Source organism: Vipera berus, assembly GCF_964194415.1.
Source record: "Vipera berus genome assembly, chromosome: 3".
NCBI classification, from domain to species: Eukaryota; Metazoa; Chordata; class Lepidosauria; order Squamata; family Viperidae; genus Vipera; species Vipera berus.
In genome coordinates this window covers 54,715,497-54,732,716 of record NC_138204.1, presented here as the reverse complement: position 1 = coordinate 54,732,716, position 17,220 = coordinate 54,715,497, and the positions used below count along the sequence as shown (strand labels likewise).

General features: G+C 41.3%; 1 protein-coding gene across 1 annotated transcript; it reads left to right on the top strand.

The window, feature by feature from the left end:
• Nucleotides 1-2,384: 2,384 nt before the first annotated feature.
• Nucleotides 2,385-4,202, top strand: LOC308666169 (potassium voltage-gated channel subfamily A member 3-like; the record flags this gene model as incomplete). Its single annotated transcript, XM_081324761.1, has 1 exon — nucleotides 2,385-4,202. One exon carries the CDS (start codon nucleotides 2,385-2,387, stop codon nucleotides 4,200-4,202), a length of 1,818 nt encoding a protein of 605 aa, XP_081180887.1.
• Between the last annotated feature and the right edge of the window lie 13,018 nt (nucleotides 4,203-17,220).

Here is a 17,220-nt window from a genome sequence, read left to right as displayed (position 1 = left end):
TACAGCAAGTGATCTTCAATTCTCATACTGGAAGTGATTTAGATTTATTCTGATCAATAGTAACTTCTAATATTATTTGCCATGGATGTTTCTAATCCCCTCTTAAAATAGTCAAGGAGCAGTTATCATTATCTTGCAATAGGGGCTTCCTCTGTTTAAGTAAAATTAAAATTGAATTAACATAGTTTTGAATTTGTCTTGCTTTTCCCATTCTTCATGTTTCAATGTTATGAAAGAGAACCTTTCCTGATCAACTTTCTCCACACTTGATATAATTTATCTTGTTTCTTCTTATTTACCATTCCTTATTAAGCTAAAACATATCTGGTAGTCATGGATAGCATAATTTTTCTCCATGCTCTCAAATTAATAGCTCTGCCAGCTATATAATTTTGCTTTTATCAGCAAGTTGTCGCCAATTATAGAGATTAATCTAAAAAAGAGGAGAGGTCTGTGGGTGCTTATTTTTACCCCAAAAGTGGAGAAGATGTAAGGAAAACCAGACATTTATTACCAAGGCTTTATTTATTTATTTAATTATTTATTTAATTAATTAATTAGTTTTCTATACCGCCCTATTCCCGAAGGACTCAGGGCGGTTTACAGGGCAGCATATAAAAGACAATATAAAAAGATAATATAAAATTAAAATGAATTAAATTAATTAAAGCCCAACAATTAAAACAATATTAAAAAGCTAAAACCCCTTCAGGCCAGGCCTGATAGATCGAAAAGCCAGGTTTTCAGGTCCCGGCGAAATGAACGCAGATCGGGGGCAGTCCGGAGTTCCACAGGTAAATCATTCCAAAGGGCAGGCGCGCCCACAGAAAATGCCCTCCCTCTGGGAGGCCCCCTCTATGGGAGCGCACAGGACGATGGGAAGTTGATGCTGGCAGCAGGTGCTCCCTACGATAATCCAGACCCATGCCATGTAGGGCTTTATAGGTCAGCAAAACCTCACACTAAATGGCAGTTTCTAGACCACTTTGGCTGATAGCTAAAGGGATAAGGGTTAGATCTGGTTAATACTTTCTTTGGTGACCATCAAGAAATTAGACAGAGAAAAGTCTAAGAAAAGTACCTTAGAACAAGGCAATGGATTCTAAGACAGCTAAACAATCACAGAAAATAGACCCCCAACTCAGGGGAGTCTTTACCTTTAAGACAAGTTATGCACTTGTTAATCATGAGTAAAATAGGATTCTGAATAAGCTGCCTAATGTATTTTTAGCCTATCTACAATACAGTAATACAGACACTGTGTTTGGACAATAAATTAACCACACAGCCTTGGTTCTTACAATAACATCAGACTAGAATATCTTTGGCTGTTCTATTCTGATTCGATGGGTTGTGCAAACATAGCCAGACAGCAACCAACTCTCGATCTTTTTCAAATGAATCCGCGAATCATTTAGAGATAATGGCACTCAGGATCAAAGTCAGCACCCCCACAAACCAAGATGCTGCTTGGAGGAAGCATAGTTTTGTAACAGGTGGGAATGAAAGAACAATGCGCTGGGAGAGAGTCTGCAGTGCAAGGCGGGTCCCCCTCCCATCCTGGAGACTGTGTGACCTTGCAAGGGTCATTGTCTGCCCACCCAGCTCTGACAAACCTTGCAAAGAAGCTGCCCCAGGACAACACCTCATCGCCCTTGTCTCCAACCAGATCCTATTGTGTTACAGCCGTTGGGTAGCAAGCAGACTTGGGCTAAGCTTCTTTTTTGAGAAGGCAATTCCGAGGAGGTGCGAACCTCTGTTCCTCAACCAGCCGTTGTTTTTCACGTTGCCCTAGATGGAAGGAAAGGGCGCGGGCTTTCGAGAAGCGCCGAAGGGGACGCTTACCCAAAGCGGTCCTGCGCGCCTATATTTGGAGGCAACCCTTTCTGGGCACCGAGACTCAGAGGGACTTACTGCAAAGTAAGGATTACAATCGCAGTCGCCGCCCACGGGATGGACTCCTGCATTCTTCCCTCTCTCGCCTGCTCTCTCAGTAACGTGTTGCTCCCTTGCTTTGACCCGTATTGCAGCCCAGCGGGCGCCCGCGCCGGGTCTCCCTGTTGCTGCTAGCGCAGCAGGCGGCTTGCTCGGGGCTCTCGCTGAAGGAGAGACGCGGGAAGGAGACCCCCCTCCTTCGTTCCAGAACAAAACGCTCCCCTGGCTCGTCTCCTTCTCCTCGCTCCTACAGGAGGGCAACCGCGTGGGCGATGGCGGCGCCGACGGAGTGACTGGAAAGGCGGGAGAGGCGGCAGCCAGCCTGAGAGAGGATGTTTTGAGCCGGGCGGTGGCCGTGGAGCTGGGCGGGTCGCTCTGGCCGTCCGCCTGGGGTCTCGCTTGGGCGGCTCCCGGGGGAACAGGCTCCCCTCCGCGCTCTTGTCACATTGATGGACGAGCACCTGAGCCTTCTGCGCTCGCCGGCCGCCCCGTCCTCCTGCAAGCATCCGAGGGGCGGCGGCAGCAGCAGCAGCAGCAGCGTCGGCGGCGTCGTGGGAAGCAGCCACCATAACTTGGGCTACAGCGAGCAGCTCTTCCCCGAAGGCGCGCTTTCCGCCCCTGAGGAAGGGCAGGAAGAAGAGGAGGACGGCGACGAGGAGGAAGACGAGGACGGGGAGCTGGAGGGTGGCATGACTGTAGTGGGTGGCGAGGACCCTCCGATCGATGAAACCCAACACCCCCATGCCCTGCTGGGAGGGGAGCGCTATGACCACCCTCTTGCCCATACCCTGCCTCCCCACAGTCATCACCAAGTGGGCACCGGTGGAGAGGAGCACGAGTGTTGTGAGAGGGTCGTGATCAACATCTCAGGGCTGCGCTTTGAGACCCAGCTCAAGACACTGGCCCAGTTCCCAGAGACACTGCTGGGTGATCCGCGCAAGAGGATGCGCTACTTCGACCCTCTTCGCAATGAGTACTTTTTTGACCGCAATCGGCCCAGCTTTGATGCCATCCTTTACTATTACCAATCTGGAGGCCGTATCCGCCGCCCGGTTAATGTGCCCATTGATATCTTCTCAGAAGAAATACGTTTCTATCAGTTAGGTGAAGAGGCCATGGAAAAATTTCGAGAAGATGAAGGTTTCATCCGTGAGGAGCAGAGACCTCTGCCTGAGAAGGAGTTTCAGCGCCAGGTGTGGCTCCTTTTCGAGTACCCAGAGAGTTCCGGACCAGCTCGGGGCATTGCTATTGTGTCTGTTTTAGTCATCCTCATCTCCATTGTCATATTTTGTCTAGAAACCTTACCTGAGTTCAGAGATGACCGTGACTATGATAGTGCTGCAGGAACATTTGGGACCGGGAGTAGTCCTTTTGTGCCTGATGTTTTCACCAATATTTCTTCCCCAGCTACATCTATGGTGTCATCCTTCACTGACCCTTTTTTTGTGGTGGAGACTTTGTGCATTATCTGGTTCTCTTTTGAGCTGCTTGTCCGCTTTTTTGCTTGTCCCAGCAAGCCCACCTTCTCTAAGAACATTATGAACATAATTGACATTGTGGCCATTATACCTTACTTCATCACCTTGGGCACTGAACTGGCTGAGAGGCAGGGGAATGGACAGCAAGCAATGTCTCTGGCTATTCTCAGAGTCATCCGGCTAGTTAGAGTCTTCCGTATCTTCAAGCTCTCTCGGCACTCCAAAGGGCTGCAGATCTTGGGGCAAACTCTGAAGGCCAGTATGAGGGAGCTGGGCTTGCTCATTTTTTTCCTTTTCATCGGCGTTATCCTCTTTTCTAGTGCTGTCTATTTTGCAGAAGCCGATGATCCCACTTCAAGTTTTAGCAGTATCCCTGATGCCTTTTGGTGGGCTGTGGTAACCATGACCACTGTGGGTTATGGTGACATGCATCCCGTCACTATTGGAGGCAAAATAGTAGGATCTCTCTGTGCCATCGCTGGTGTGCTAACTATTGCCTTGCCTGTTCCAGTCATTGTCTCCAACTTCAACTACTTTTACCACCGGGAAACAGAAGGGGAAGAACAAGCTCAGTACATGCACGTAGGAAGCTGCCAGCATCTCTCCTCCACTGAGGAGCTGAAGAAAGCTCGTAGTAATTCCACTCTCAGCAAGTCGGAGTACATGGTGATAGAAGAGGGAGGCATCAGCAACAGTGCATTCAAACAGGCTGCTTTTAAAACAAACAACTGCTCGGGCACAAACAATCCCAACTGCGTGACTATTAAAAAAATCTTTACGGATGTTTAAAATCTTTCGCAGAGGTTGAAAGAAAAACACAGGAAGTCTGCGTAATCAGTATTTGTGAGGAACATGCATCATTGTCAGTCTTTGTGCTCTCGTTTAGTACATATACTTTTCTGGTCCTTCCTTCTGAAGATAAAATATTTTTTTAGAAGAACAAAGAACCAAGCAGATATTAAGAAAGGAGGTAGATAAGTTAACACAAGGAATGTGTTGTTGCTGCTCCCTTTGGAAACAGGTTTTTATTCTGCACAGTTTGTTTCAGGGCATTGAAATTTTAGTGAGAAATGTGTCTAATTTTTATAAAGAGCAGCTACACTGTTGATTTGCTTTTCTACGTATACCCTTGTTGGATGGAAAGGAATGGAGTGTAAGGATAATGAAAGTAACTGTGCTCCAATGAATGAGAAGAATAAGATATAAATGTCACAAACAATCTCACATTATAATAGGATGGCCACGATTGAAAATCTGATGTATGAGGTTGCAGTCTTGATTTTTTTAAAAAACATGTTAGGTTAGAGCCATGTGTATTCTGAATCCGCCCATGACATATTTTGTATCTCTTTAATACAACAAGGGAAACGGCTCCATTGTGGTTTTGGATTTCTTTGATCCCTGAATTCCCAAAGAATTGCAACTTTGAATCTGAAGCGCTACCTGGGTATTGTAGTATTACTTCATCCTACACAGTAAGACTGTACAATTGACCAACTGGATCATATCTGGATGATCTGAATATGATGAATTATTTAGTTTTTAGTAAATTTCTAACAGGCTTTTATTTTGACTGCAGCTTCAAAAGCAAAAAGCAAAAGAGGCATTTCCATAAATGTTCAATGCATGTAAGATAATCACAAGAAGATTAAAGTGACAAACACGCCTTGCAGCGGAAGTTACTAATTTGGACCTGAGTGGTACAGTTTCCATAGCAACTTTGGTTTCCTGGGAAACTCCCAAAGGTTGTCATAGCATCCGTTCTTTCCCTCCCTCAATCTTCTTCTGTTTCTATAGTAACCATTCCAGATGGTTCCAACTTCTGTGGTTCCACAGAAAAGCTGCTGCTCTTATAAATCACACACACATACATACACAAACATGCACACAAATGTACACAGCATTAATCCCTAAGAGATTTAGTTGTGGAAGTTAAGCATTATTCTGTATGTACCATTTCTAGATTGGCAAAATTTGAGATGGCTGCACATCATGAAGAAAAGAGTTAATATTAATTTTAAAAAAACTATTTCACATTATTTATTTATTTATTTATTTAATTAAATTTTTATACCGCCCTATTCCCGAAGGACTCAGGGCGGTTTACATTATAATATAATTAAACACCTGTTTGACCAAAAGGAAAGAATTCCTCCTCTGCCAATCTTCCACATGTCTTGCAATTTGATATCTAATGATTGAAACCTGGAATTAATTCTAAATGAGTTACTTGTACAACTGCATAGAAGGTTTAAAAAGATGGCATTGCCCTCTACTTTTAAACACAATAAATCATATAATATTGATTTATAATAATTCTTTATTGCATATGACCTAGTATTATGCAAAAAAACCCCTCTTTTCAAAGCATGTACAGCACTGAAGATCAAGACCAAAACATTTATTACAAAAGGATGGTGATGAAGTGTTGGTTCAAAAATACTTAAAAGTCTTCTGGGAAGCACACATCTCCAGCTATGGAATATCAGACAGATACAGGTGAGCTGTTTGCTAATTCAAGGAGAATTGCTCTCCCTAAGATAATGTGTGAAGATAATATCTTGTGATCAGTAAGAAAAATAATCATGGAATTAAAACAAAAGCCTTTTGTGAGTCTTTTATAGATGACATACAGCTTTATTTAATTTTAATAACCTAAGCAGTTTTAAGGATTTTATTACAACACTGTCAATTCATTGATTTTAATCTCTCGCCTTTAGTTTTAGAAGCACAAAAGAACAATGTGTTGAAAGGTAGTTCTATTGGTTTAAGCACAAATAGCTTCTAGTATATCTGGTTTCAGAACATATTATTGGCTCTTCATCTCTACTGAACTCCAGTTTGATCTGCTATATTAGCCCCTGATGTGTCTTAATATTCCTTTCCATAATGCATTATGATATTTAATGTTAGTTCTTATATGATTTTGTAGACTTAATTGCATGCTCTTGGAGGAAAAATGGAATTTGTATGTGTGTTGGTTCCATACAGTATTTACCGGTATATCTACTTACTGAAGTAGTAGAAGTTCAGTTCACTGAAGTGTGGCATTATATGGAGCTTTGTCATTTCTGCCAAATGATAATATCTGTAGGGTGTAGACTCAGAGGAATAGGTCACTTTGTTTATGTGTCTATGAATATCACAGGTTTGACAGAGAAGATAAAGACAATAAGGAATGACTACTTTTTAATCATCATCATCATTCAAATTTGTTAAATGTATACTAAACACAGAACAAGAATGATTTAGATAGGATCTATATGACATTAGTTGCATCCCTTATGCATACACCCGATATGAGCTTGGACAATTTCCCATGAATACCATCCTCCACCATTCTGGTTTTTTTTGTTTAAGTAAGTGTCCTGTTGCTCATTTAGCCAAAATAACATCAGGATGTGAGGAAGAGATGGCACATTTGAAAAAGGCCATATTTAGAGAATTTTTTTAAAAAAATACTTAAGGAAAAAAACTATGGTGACAAACACCACACATTCTAAGGAAGACTGTTATTGGTAATCTCAGCTGACTCTGGGGATGATAAAGTAAGACAATGAAGAGAGGGATGAATGATGTATTCTGGAAAGGATCATTGCTTGCTGATTAGAAACTTGAACAGAAATACCCCATGCTTCATTTTGTGATAGGTTTAACCCATTACAACATACTTTGAAGTTCTCTTTGTCCCCAAAGAAGGATCTAATATTTAGCAGGACTATGTATTAGTGTTTTTTGAATCTAGTTCATTATAATGAATAGGAACTATCAGCTCAAGAAATGGATAATGTACATTATTTTGGTTCACCCCCCCTTTTAATCCAAATATTAGGAGTGAGACTGCTTTGAATTCAGATAACATGTAGGAACAGAGAACTGCTTTTATTGAAGATTCTATCCACAAATGAAACAGAAAAAGGTCATTTAAAAATAGCTCACTAAAATGGCTCCTCCTATTTTTTAGTAGGCAATATCTCTACAAAGATTGTCAGGTTGTTCAAGACAGATGTTCAATTTCCCTTTTGGTTTATTTCATGTTATTTTATTTTTAAATTCATGTTTCTCATGAATACAAATGTTTGTCAATACAAATGTGAAAAATATGTATAAGCTATCAAAATAATAACATTCATTTTAATGCTAAATAATGAGTAGTGAGCAATAAGTCTGTCTGTTAATGGGAAGCTTGGCCAACTATTCCAATAGAATATTATCTGGATTCATTAGAATAGGATAGGGTTATCTTTAATCTGTTAATAATTGTGAAACCAATTACTCAGTGAAGCAGTGAGCTCTTTTTCTCTGAATTGATTCAGGCAGAGATTAGATTACTGGGGATGCTTTAATTTGGATTAAAGTTGACCTGAGACAGTGGTTGAACTTCATGGCCTAAATGCCTCCTAAATGAATTTGTACAATTTAGTAATGAATCCAAAGAAAAGAATAGGATACTACTTAATCCACCTTGCATTAGTGAAATGTCAGATTGGCAATTACGAAAAAGAGAAAATCAACACGGAAATTTCAACTGCTTGGAATCTACCACCAGTTCAAGAGAGAAAACAAAGTATTTAGAAATAGGGGAAAGCACATCTTAGGCTTACTAGTGTCCAAAGGATGGTGTAATGCATTCTCTGCGGAGAGAATGCCAAATCTCAGTGTTTATTAAGTGGAAAAGCTCATAGAATTGTCTTTTTTCATGCCACCACCGAAGTCATTCATAGCATATAATTAAAAAATTACACCTGAGGTTCATCAATATATTGCCAATCACAATCAGCATGATTGTGTTTAACTCATGTAATACTTTCCCTCCATTTTTAATGCTGCAGTAAGAAATTGTTAGTTGCTTTCAATCAACCATAGCAATAATTTTTCCAAACTGTATTAGTTTTACATCCTAAATCACCTCTGATGTTTGTCTGAGGAGACAATTAAATATTTCCCCTCTCTATTGCTATTCTAAAGAAATTAGTTATCCCTTCTTATGAGTGCATTTCATAAAGAGTAGAAAATTATTTCAGATCTGTCTACATTACGTGCTATTTGGCATTTAGCCAGTAAGTGTAACTTGCATACCGTATATCAAAACTAGCATGAAGCATCATCATTTTGTTGCCATATCTAGAAAAGAGGAACAAATATTTTTGTTTTGGTTTTGTTTAAACTAAGCCACTTTGAATACTAGTTTTAAGGCCTAAAAGTGTCATGAAATAATATTGTAATTAAATAAAAAGCTATTTCACTCATAGCATGCGGTGAATGCTATAAAAACAAGCAATACCCAACAATTAACGAAAATAAGAAATTAAGGGCTGATAAAAAACACTTTTATTTTCCCTCAGAACTTTTGCACAGTTTCCCAGATTCAAGTTTTAACTCTACCTTTGTAATTGCAACTGCAACAAAATACTTCACAAGGTAAGCAAGATATGGGACTTCATCAGAAAATCGTAAAGTATGCTTCGCTATATGACTCCTGCATCTCTTCCATCTTTCTTCTTACCAGACTCCCCCAAGAAAAGCCATGGCTGACTGGAGCAATAGATGCCCAGCTTTTGTTTCCCCTTATCCTTGTCACACAGTACTTACAAACTAATATAATAACCCTCCATCTCTCTGCTTCATTCCACTCATGGTATAGGGACTCTGGAGACCAATGAACCACAGGGAGGAGTACTATATCTAGACAAACCTCTAGGATCTGCTAGTGAAAGTAATGGAGAGCATTACCTCTTGTAACAATTAGCCATTTGATTTTCCCTGTTGTCACTGCTGACCAACATTCATTATGTATTCCTTTTTATCAGATGAGAGCCAAAGTAAATGGAGCAGAACAAATTGAAACTGCAGACAACAGTCCCTTCCTTGCAGCAGACGGGTAAGTATCATTGTAATGACTACACTGTCAACCTCAACAGGGGAAGCTCTAAACATAAGGAGCATTAAATGAAAGCACACCTTTTTCTCGCTTTGGTCATTCACATCATTCTCTGGAGTTGCCACTTGCTTCTGTTCCCTCTTATTCATCACCACCCTCTGTTTTTCTTATCTCCACAGGCAACCAGGCAGCCATTCAACATTCACAGAGGCATAATATTATGCATACCACCAGTAAGATTAGCAATGAGAAGTGGAAGTTACCAATGGGAAGTCAATTATTTGCCTCTGTGGAGTTGCTGGCTTCATGTTCCCAGTGTTCATGTTTCCAGAGCTGTGTTTCTCAACTTCAGCAACCTTAAGATGTGTGGAGTTCAACTCCCAGAATTTCCCACACAGAAGGCTGGCTGGGGAATTCCGGGAGTTCAAGACCATAGATCTTAATGTTATTAAGTTTGAGAAACATTATTCTAGAGTAATATAATAGGTACAATCTAGCCTAGCATAGACATATGGTAATGAGGAATATTACATTTATGATTTTATATCTGTTGTATTTAAAGGCATAGATCAGGGGTGTCAAACTTGCAACGTTACGTGACATGTTGCGACATGTTGTGACTTTTTCCCCATTGCTGGCAATGGGGTGAGCGCGGTTTCACCATGATGCATCTGGCCCATGGGCCAGCAGTTTGACATCCCTGGCATAGATAGTCTACAGAGACATAGGCATGGCCTCTCCGCCATTTTCCTATGTGTCAGTAACCATGGTCTTCATGATGTGTGATCAAAGCTGTGAAGCTTTGTTTTCAGCTGTGCCTGTTTTCTCATAAGACATAGCAGGAAGGGAACAATTACGTTCCAGTTGTTACTGTTATTTGTATGAATTGGAAAGACATATTAACCACAGGTTGGGTAACCTCATCAATAGCTGACAAATAAGTATTTATGGACACCTGTGGATTTGGCAAAATGAGAGATTGTGTGAATATGTTACTCTAATGTCTCAGATGCATGTTTGGCTCTTCTGGGCCATTTCTGATCCTGGGGCCATGATTGAATCTGCGCTTTTGGGCCATCTAAGTCTTTGTTACTTCATGTTGGCTTCATTGGGGAGTCGTACAGAGTACGGTACATGTCCAGGAGTCCTCTCTCTGCTAAAGATAATGGAATTTGTAACCATATACCTGGAGGGTGGAAGGTAAGGGGGAAATGTAGTTCTGGGTATTGACCTGGATACCTTTTCCTTTCTGAAAGTATTAGTTCCTCTAGGATCTCCAAGATCCAAGGTGTGATTTATGGAGGTCACATTCATCTCTCTGTGAAGTGATTTTAAATCACATTTTTGTGTTTCCCATACCTTTCTACACTGAACCAATGAGCAGCTTACATAAATTTCTGCTCTGCACTTTTTGTATTAACACTCTTGTTTCATACACATACACACATGCCTACATGTATTTATATAGCCCTTCATCTTTCCCTTGAGAAAGATGGACTACTTTCCAAAGAAATGTTTCCTGAATACTGAATCATTTCTCTTAAATACAGGTTAATAATATCATGGTGGCTTATGTAGGAAAAAGACCCTGTAACATCCTAATGTGTAAAGATTATACAGGGACTGAATGTTTGTCATTATACAATCATTTGGTCAATCCTAGATGCTGGTTTATTTCTGTTTGCAAATGTTCAGATTTAATTTCAGAACAGATTCAGCTTATTATAATATTTTGGGAAATTTATGTAGAAGAGGCACTTTTATTGATATTTTTCCATACATGAATAATGCGGAGCATTTTCCAATGACATAAGGATGCCTTTCAGTGATGGTATGTTTGCATGTTTTTCTTTAAGTAAATATTGCTGTATTTTTGGTTATGATGGTTGAGCATAAGGTGGAGGCAATATTATCCCTGAGTTTGTTGAGATATAGCAGCCATTTGATTCCTACAATAAAAAATGATCAATATCAATCACACCGATAGTATTTGAACTTTCTGAACAAACATGCAGATTCTGTACTAAGTTTTATGCTTAGTTCTTAGTTCAAAATTGCATGAACAATGCATATATTAGAGACATTATCACACAAAAGGAAAGCCTGTACCAAATATGTTGAAGGAAAGATGTATATGATGAATTTGTTGTGGAAAAAGTGTATGAACATATATATGAATTTTCATGCTTTAAAAAACAGTTTGCAGAGTAGTGTGAAAACTGAAATATGAAATATGATGGTATAAAGTTTCATAATATGAATGTACTGACACACATACATGCACAAACACATACATATGCATATATAGTTTTATGCATACATATGTACATAAATAGTAACACATGCTATTATACAGTGGTAAAGGTAGAACTTGCTAGCATAAGGATTCATCTGGTTTTAATTATGCTTTGCTTGTGGCATAATTTCTACATTAGTGATGTATTTATTTATTATTTATTATTTATTAATTTAATTTATATACCGCCCTTCTCTCAAGAGACTCAGGGCGGTGAACAGGGCAATACATAAAAATTAGATACAAAAGTTAAAATTAGATTATTAAAACATAATTAAACAATGCCCAGAGATAATACAAATTTAAAATTGAAGTCGTTAATAAAAATCCCACCCCGTCCCATCAGGCCAGGCCAGCTTGTTTAAAGAGATAGGTTTTAAGGTCGCGCCGGAAGGAGCGGAGATCGGGCGCCATCCGGAGCTCAACCGGAAGATGGTTCCATAAATCCGGTGCACCCACAGAGAACGCTCTCCCCCTGGGGGCCACCAGTCGGCATTCTTTGAACGGCGGCACCCTGAGGAGGCCCTCTCTGTGGGAGCGTACTGGGCGGAGGGAAGTTGACGCCGGCTGCAGGTGCTCCCCAAGGTATTCTGGACCCATGCCATGGAGGGCTTTGTAGGTCATTACCAACACCTTGAACCTCACCCGGAAGACAACTGGTAACCAATGCAGCTCGCGGAGCAGAGGTGTAACACGGGAGTATCGGGAGACTCCCAATACAACTCTCGCGGCTGCATTCTGTACCAGTTGGAGCCTCCGAGTGGTCTTCAAGGGTAGCCCCATGTAGAGAGCGTTGCAGTAATCAAGACGAGAGGTCACGAGCGCATGAGTGACCGTGCGCAAGGCATCCCGGTCTAGATAGGGCCGCAACTGGCGCACCAGGCGAACCTGGGCGAACGCCCCCCTAGTCACAGCCCCTATGTGATCTTCCAAGGTGAGCCGTGAATCTAGGAGGACTCCCAAGTTGCGAGCCCTATCTACAGGAGGTAAAGACTCACCCCCCATAATGAGGGGTGGGATATCCTGAATATCCCGAGATGCCGGTACGCACAGCCACTCCGTTTTGTCAGGGTTGAGACGAAGTCTGTTCCTCCCCATCCAGACCCAGACCGCCTCCAGGCACCGGGACATCACGTCGAGGGCATCACTGGGGTGGTTTGGGGTCGAAATGAAAAGTTGGGTATCATCAGCATACTGATGATACCCAACTCCAAAACCACGAATGATCTCACCCAGCGGTTTCATGTAGATGTTGAACAGAAGGGGCGAGAGGACCGACCCCTGAGGGACTCCACAAGCGAGAGGCCTCGCGGTCGACCTCTGCCCTCCTGCCAACACCGACTGCGAGCGTCCCAGGAGATAGGAGGAGAACCACTGAAAAACCGTGCCTCCCACTCCCAATCCCCTGAGACGCCGCAGCAAGATACCATGGTCGATGGTATCGAAAGCTGCTGAGAGGTCTAATAGGACTAGAACAGAGGAGTATCCTCTGTCCCGAGCCCTCCAGAGATCATTCACCAGCGCGACCAATGCCGTCTCCGTGCTGTACCCGGGTCTGAAGCCCGATTGGTACGGGTCTAGATAATCCGCTTCATCCAGGACCAGAGGGAGCTGATGCGCCACCACACTCTCAACAACCTTCGCAAGAAAGCGAAGGTTGGAGACCGGACGAAAGTTATTCAAAACAGCCGGGTCCAAGGCAGGCTTCTTGAGGAGAGGTCTCACCACCGCCTCTTTCAAGGCGGCGGGAAAACTACCCTCACTCAGAGAAGCAGATATAACCGCCTGGAACCAGCCTCGTGTCCCCTCCCGGGCTGCATAAACCAGCCAGGAAGGGCACGGGTCCAATAAACATGTGGTGGAGCTCAGCCTCCCCATGATCCTGTCCACTTCCTCCGGAGTCACAGGATCGAACTCCTCCCAGGTGACATTGACAAGACCGCTCGTGTCCTGATCGTCCGATACTGCCCAGTCGGAGTCCAAACCGGTCCGAATCCGAGCGATTTTGTCCGACAGATGTTGACTAAATTCCTCGGCCCGCCCCTGCAAGGGTTCCCCACTAACCTCCTGATTAAGGAGGGAGCGGGTCACCCTAAACAGGGCGGCCAGGCGATTATCTGCGGACGCGATGAGGGCAGCGAAGTAGTTAGATCTCGCTACCCTCATCGCTGCGAGATAAGACCTAATATGGGTTCTTAGTCGCAATCGGTCGGATTCAGATCGGGTGGACCTCCAAACGCTCTCTAGGCCCCGTCTCCGACGCTTCATCTCCCGGAGCTCCGCGGAGAACCATGGAGCCCATTGGGATCTGCGCCGGGTCAGGGGCCGCAAGGGTACAACTCGGTCAAGTGCCTCCGTGGCCGTCCTTTCCCAGGCTTCCACTAAGGCATCTGCCGAGCTGTGAGCTGAGGAGGCAGGTGGGGACCCCAGCGCTGCCTGAAACCTCTCAGGGTCCATTAAGCGTCTGGGGCGGAACCATGTAGGTTAGTAGGAAAAAGAAATAGACTTTTTTTAGCATTAAATACTGTATGTATTTTTCTTACTGCCATGTTGTGTAATGGCTATATGTTGAACAGTAAGTAAGGTTCTTGAACTACAGTCACTGCTTCAAATATTTATTTTATTTAATTTATGACTTAAATGCACTAAGTTGACAGGTAAACGTTTTACAAACAAATATAAACTTTCATATTATCATAGTTAAGATGTCCATGAAATCCCAGTCTTTCATTAGCTCATATAAACATGCTTGGAAGATCCTCATGCTTTACAAAGTGCTTCTGGGGAAAGCTTTTTTTGTATAATTAAATGCCTTCTTCACAATTTTTTATAGGGATCAGATAAATTGTCTCCCATCAACCTTTGTATTTTTCCTCATAACTTATGTTTTTTTCTTGTACATAAAAGCCTCTGAAAGGAATAGAAAGACAGAATGCCTGCCAACATATTTTAATTAATAAGACAAGGAACAGTGCTAGAAGCAGTGCTTTTTTGTAAAAAAAAAAACGCCTTGCCTACCCTACAAGGTTTCATCCAAAAAAGGTGCCAGAACTCCATTCTGGGCGTTCTATGACAAAAAAAGCCCTGGCTAGAGTGTCCATGATCTCTAGATTGATGAGATTTCATGAACATGAAGAATATGTATACACATTTTAATGCTCATCTTGCTTTATTAAAAGACAGTAGGTCTTACAAATGGCAATAGAAAACAGGAAATAGATGGTTACTTGTCCCAAACTTCTTAGGCTTTTTAAAAAGACCAGGTGTTGCAATTTGAATGGTGCTTGGCATTAGTATATCCAGCAAATGCAACTTTATCACAAGGGTGAATCATGCATTGCACTATCACATTACAAGTTCTGTCCCTCATGTACTTGAATGCAACATTATAATACAAATACAACAAAGTAGGCACATTCCACCACTAGCTTCTCCTGCCCGCTGTGAATGCCTGTGGTGTCTGGACAACAATAAAAATGTCAACAGAGAATCTTGTACAATATGCTATCCAGTGTTATTCCAGTTTAATCAAATTTTACATTTGCTGAAATTTTCATGATTATAAAAGGTAGTTCAACCAAATTCTCATTGTAGAGTCTTGCCAAAAATTATAATGGCATGACTAATAATAGCAGGTGCCATGTTAATTTTCTACAGAAAACCCCACAATCTTTTCATCAGCTATGATTGGATACCTTACACTTTTTAATGATCTTTTCATCAGCTATGATTGGATACCTTACACTTTTTTATGATCATCCTTAGTGATTTTGTTGTATATGTGCAACAGGAATGGGTAGGATCAAACTTGTGACATAAATTATATCTCAAGAATGATCATGACAAAACCTATAGTACCATGAATTGAGATTACTAGCTTACCAGTGTTTCAGTTATTATTGTCAAGTTAGACAGAAATGAACCCAGAAATCAGATAATATTTAAAATAAAGGGGGATAGACAAATCATTTACTTGATGACAAGTATCCAAAAGTGGATTGTTAAAAGTGGGATAGTTATGGGCTTGAGAATTTGCACTTAGATCTTATTTACTGAACTGGACTCAAACTGCTATAAACTTTATTCCATTTGCTGTATAGAAAAATAAGAACGTTTATTGTTTACTGTGTTGTGCAATAGCTTCTTTCTTGTCCATTTAGTTTCTTTTCTATGCTAGATATTATTAACATTAGCTGTCTCTCTAGTCCTCATTTCATAGTTCTTTTTTATGAATGGGACCATGACTTGTAACAGATGGTGGGAACTTTTTGACTAAAGCTTGCCAGTGTGGTTCAGACTGCCTATATTTCTCATCTGTTCTTTCCTTCCTGTTTTGATCAGCAGGATATAATAATAATAATAATAATAATAATAATAATAATAATAATAATAATAATAATAATAATAATAATAATAATAATAATAATAATAATAATAATAATAATATAAAGTTGGAAGGGACCTTGGAGGTCATCTAGTCCAACCCCCTGCTCAGGCAGGAAACCCTATACCATTTCAGACAAATGGCTGTCCAGTCTCTTCTTAAAAACTTCCAGTGTTGGAGCATTCACCACTTCTGGAGGCAGGTTGTTCCACTGGTTAATTGTTCTAACTGTCAGGAAGTTTCTCCTTAGTTCTAGGTTGCTTCTCTCCTTGACTAGTTTCCATCCGTTGCTTCTTGTCCTGCAAGATTGAATTGTTTGGAAAGTTGCAGAAAATAGAATAGGCTGTGCAACTCACTCTTTTTTTAACGAACCAATCTTGTTTGTTTGTCTGTCTTTCCTGTTTTCCTGTCTGTGGCTGGGTAATCGCATCATACTAAATTGTTGTTATTGTTTTTACTAATAATGGTTTATAATATGACTTACAAATTACAATTAAATGAGTTTGTAACACATTAAGCCATAAAAGAATTTGCTTCATTGTATTTTAGGACTGCCTTTCTAGCTGCATTAAAAAATGATTTTTTTTAAAAAAATGTCTTTTTTCCAGAAAAGTCAGGTTGCATATACAATGTGATTCCTCCTCCTCCTGATTTATCCTGTGCTAACAATGTTGTGAGAAAGAGCAGCCCCAACCACATCCTTGCCTTACTGCAGAACATTTATGCCCTCACAATGGATGCCAGCCTACTGCTGAGGCAAACTGAAGCCAGGTCCAAGAAATCTTGCTAGAAATTATTGTTTTGCATCATCATAATTTGTGTGGACGAGAAGCATCAAAGACATTGGCATAGTTCAGGTCTTCAGTTGGCCTACTACTGGATTGTCCACTCCCATCTAGCCAAACCTGTGGGCGGGGAGAGGGTTTCTGTGCCTCCATGGACATTTTTTTCTTGGCTGTGAAAGAATAGCTTTCCTTTCCTTTCCTTTCCTTTCCTTTCCTTTCCTTTCCTTTCCTTTCCTTTCCTTTCCTTTCCTTTCCTTTCCTTTCCTTTCCTTTCCTTTCCTTTCCTTTCCTTTCCTTTCCTTTCCCTCTTCTTCTCTTCTCTTCTCTTCTCTTCTCTTCTCTTCTCTTCTCTTCTCTTCTCTTCTCTTCTCTTCTCTTCTCTTCTCTCCTCTCCTCTCCTCTCCTCTCCTCTCCTCTCCTCTCTTCTCCTCTCTTCTCCTCTCCTCTCCTCTCCTCCCCTC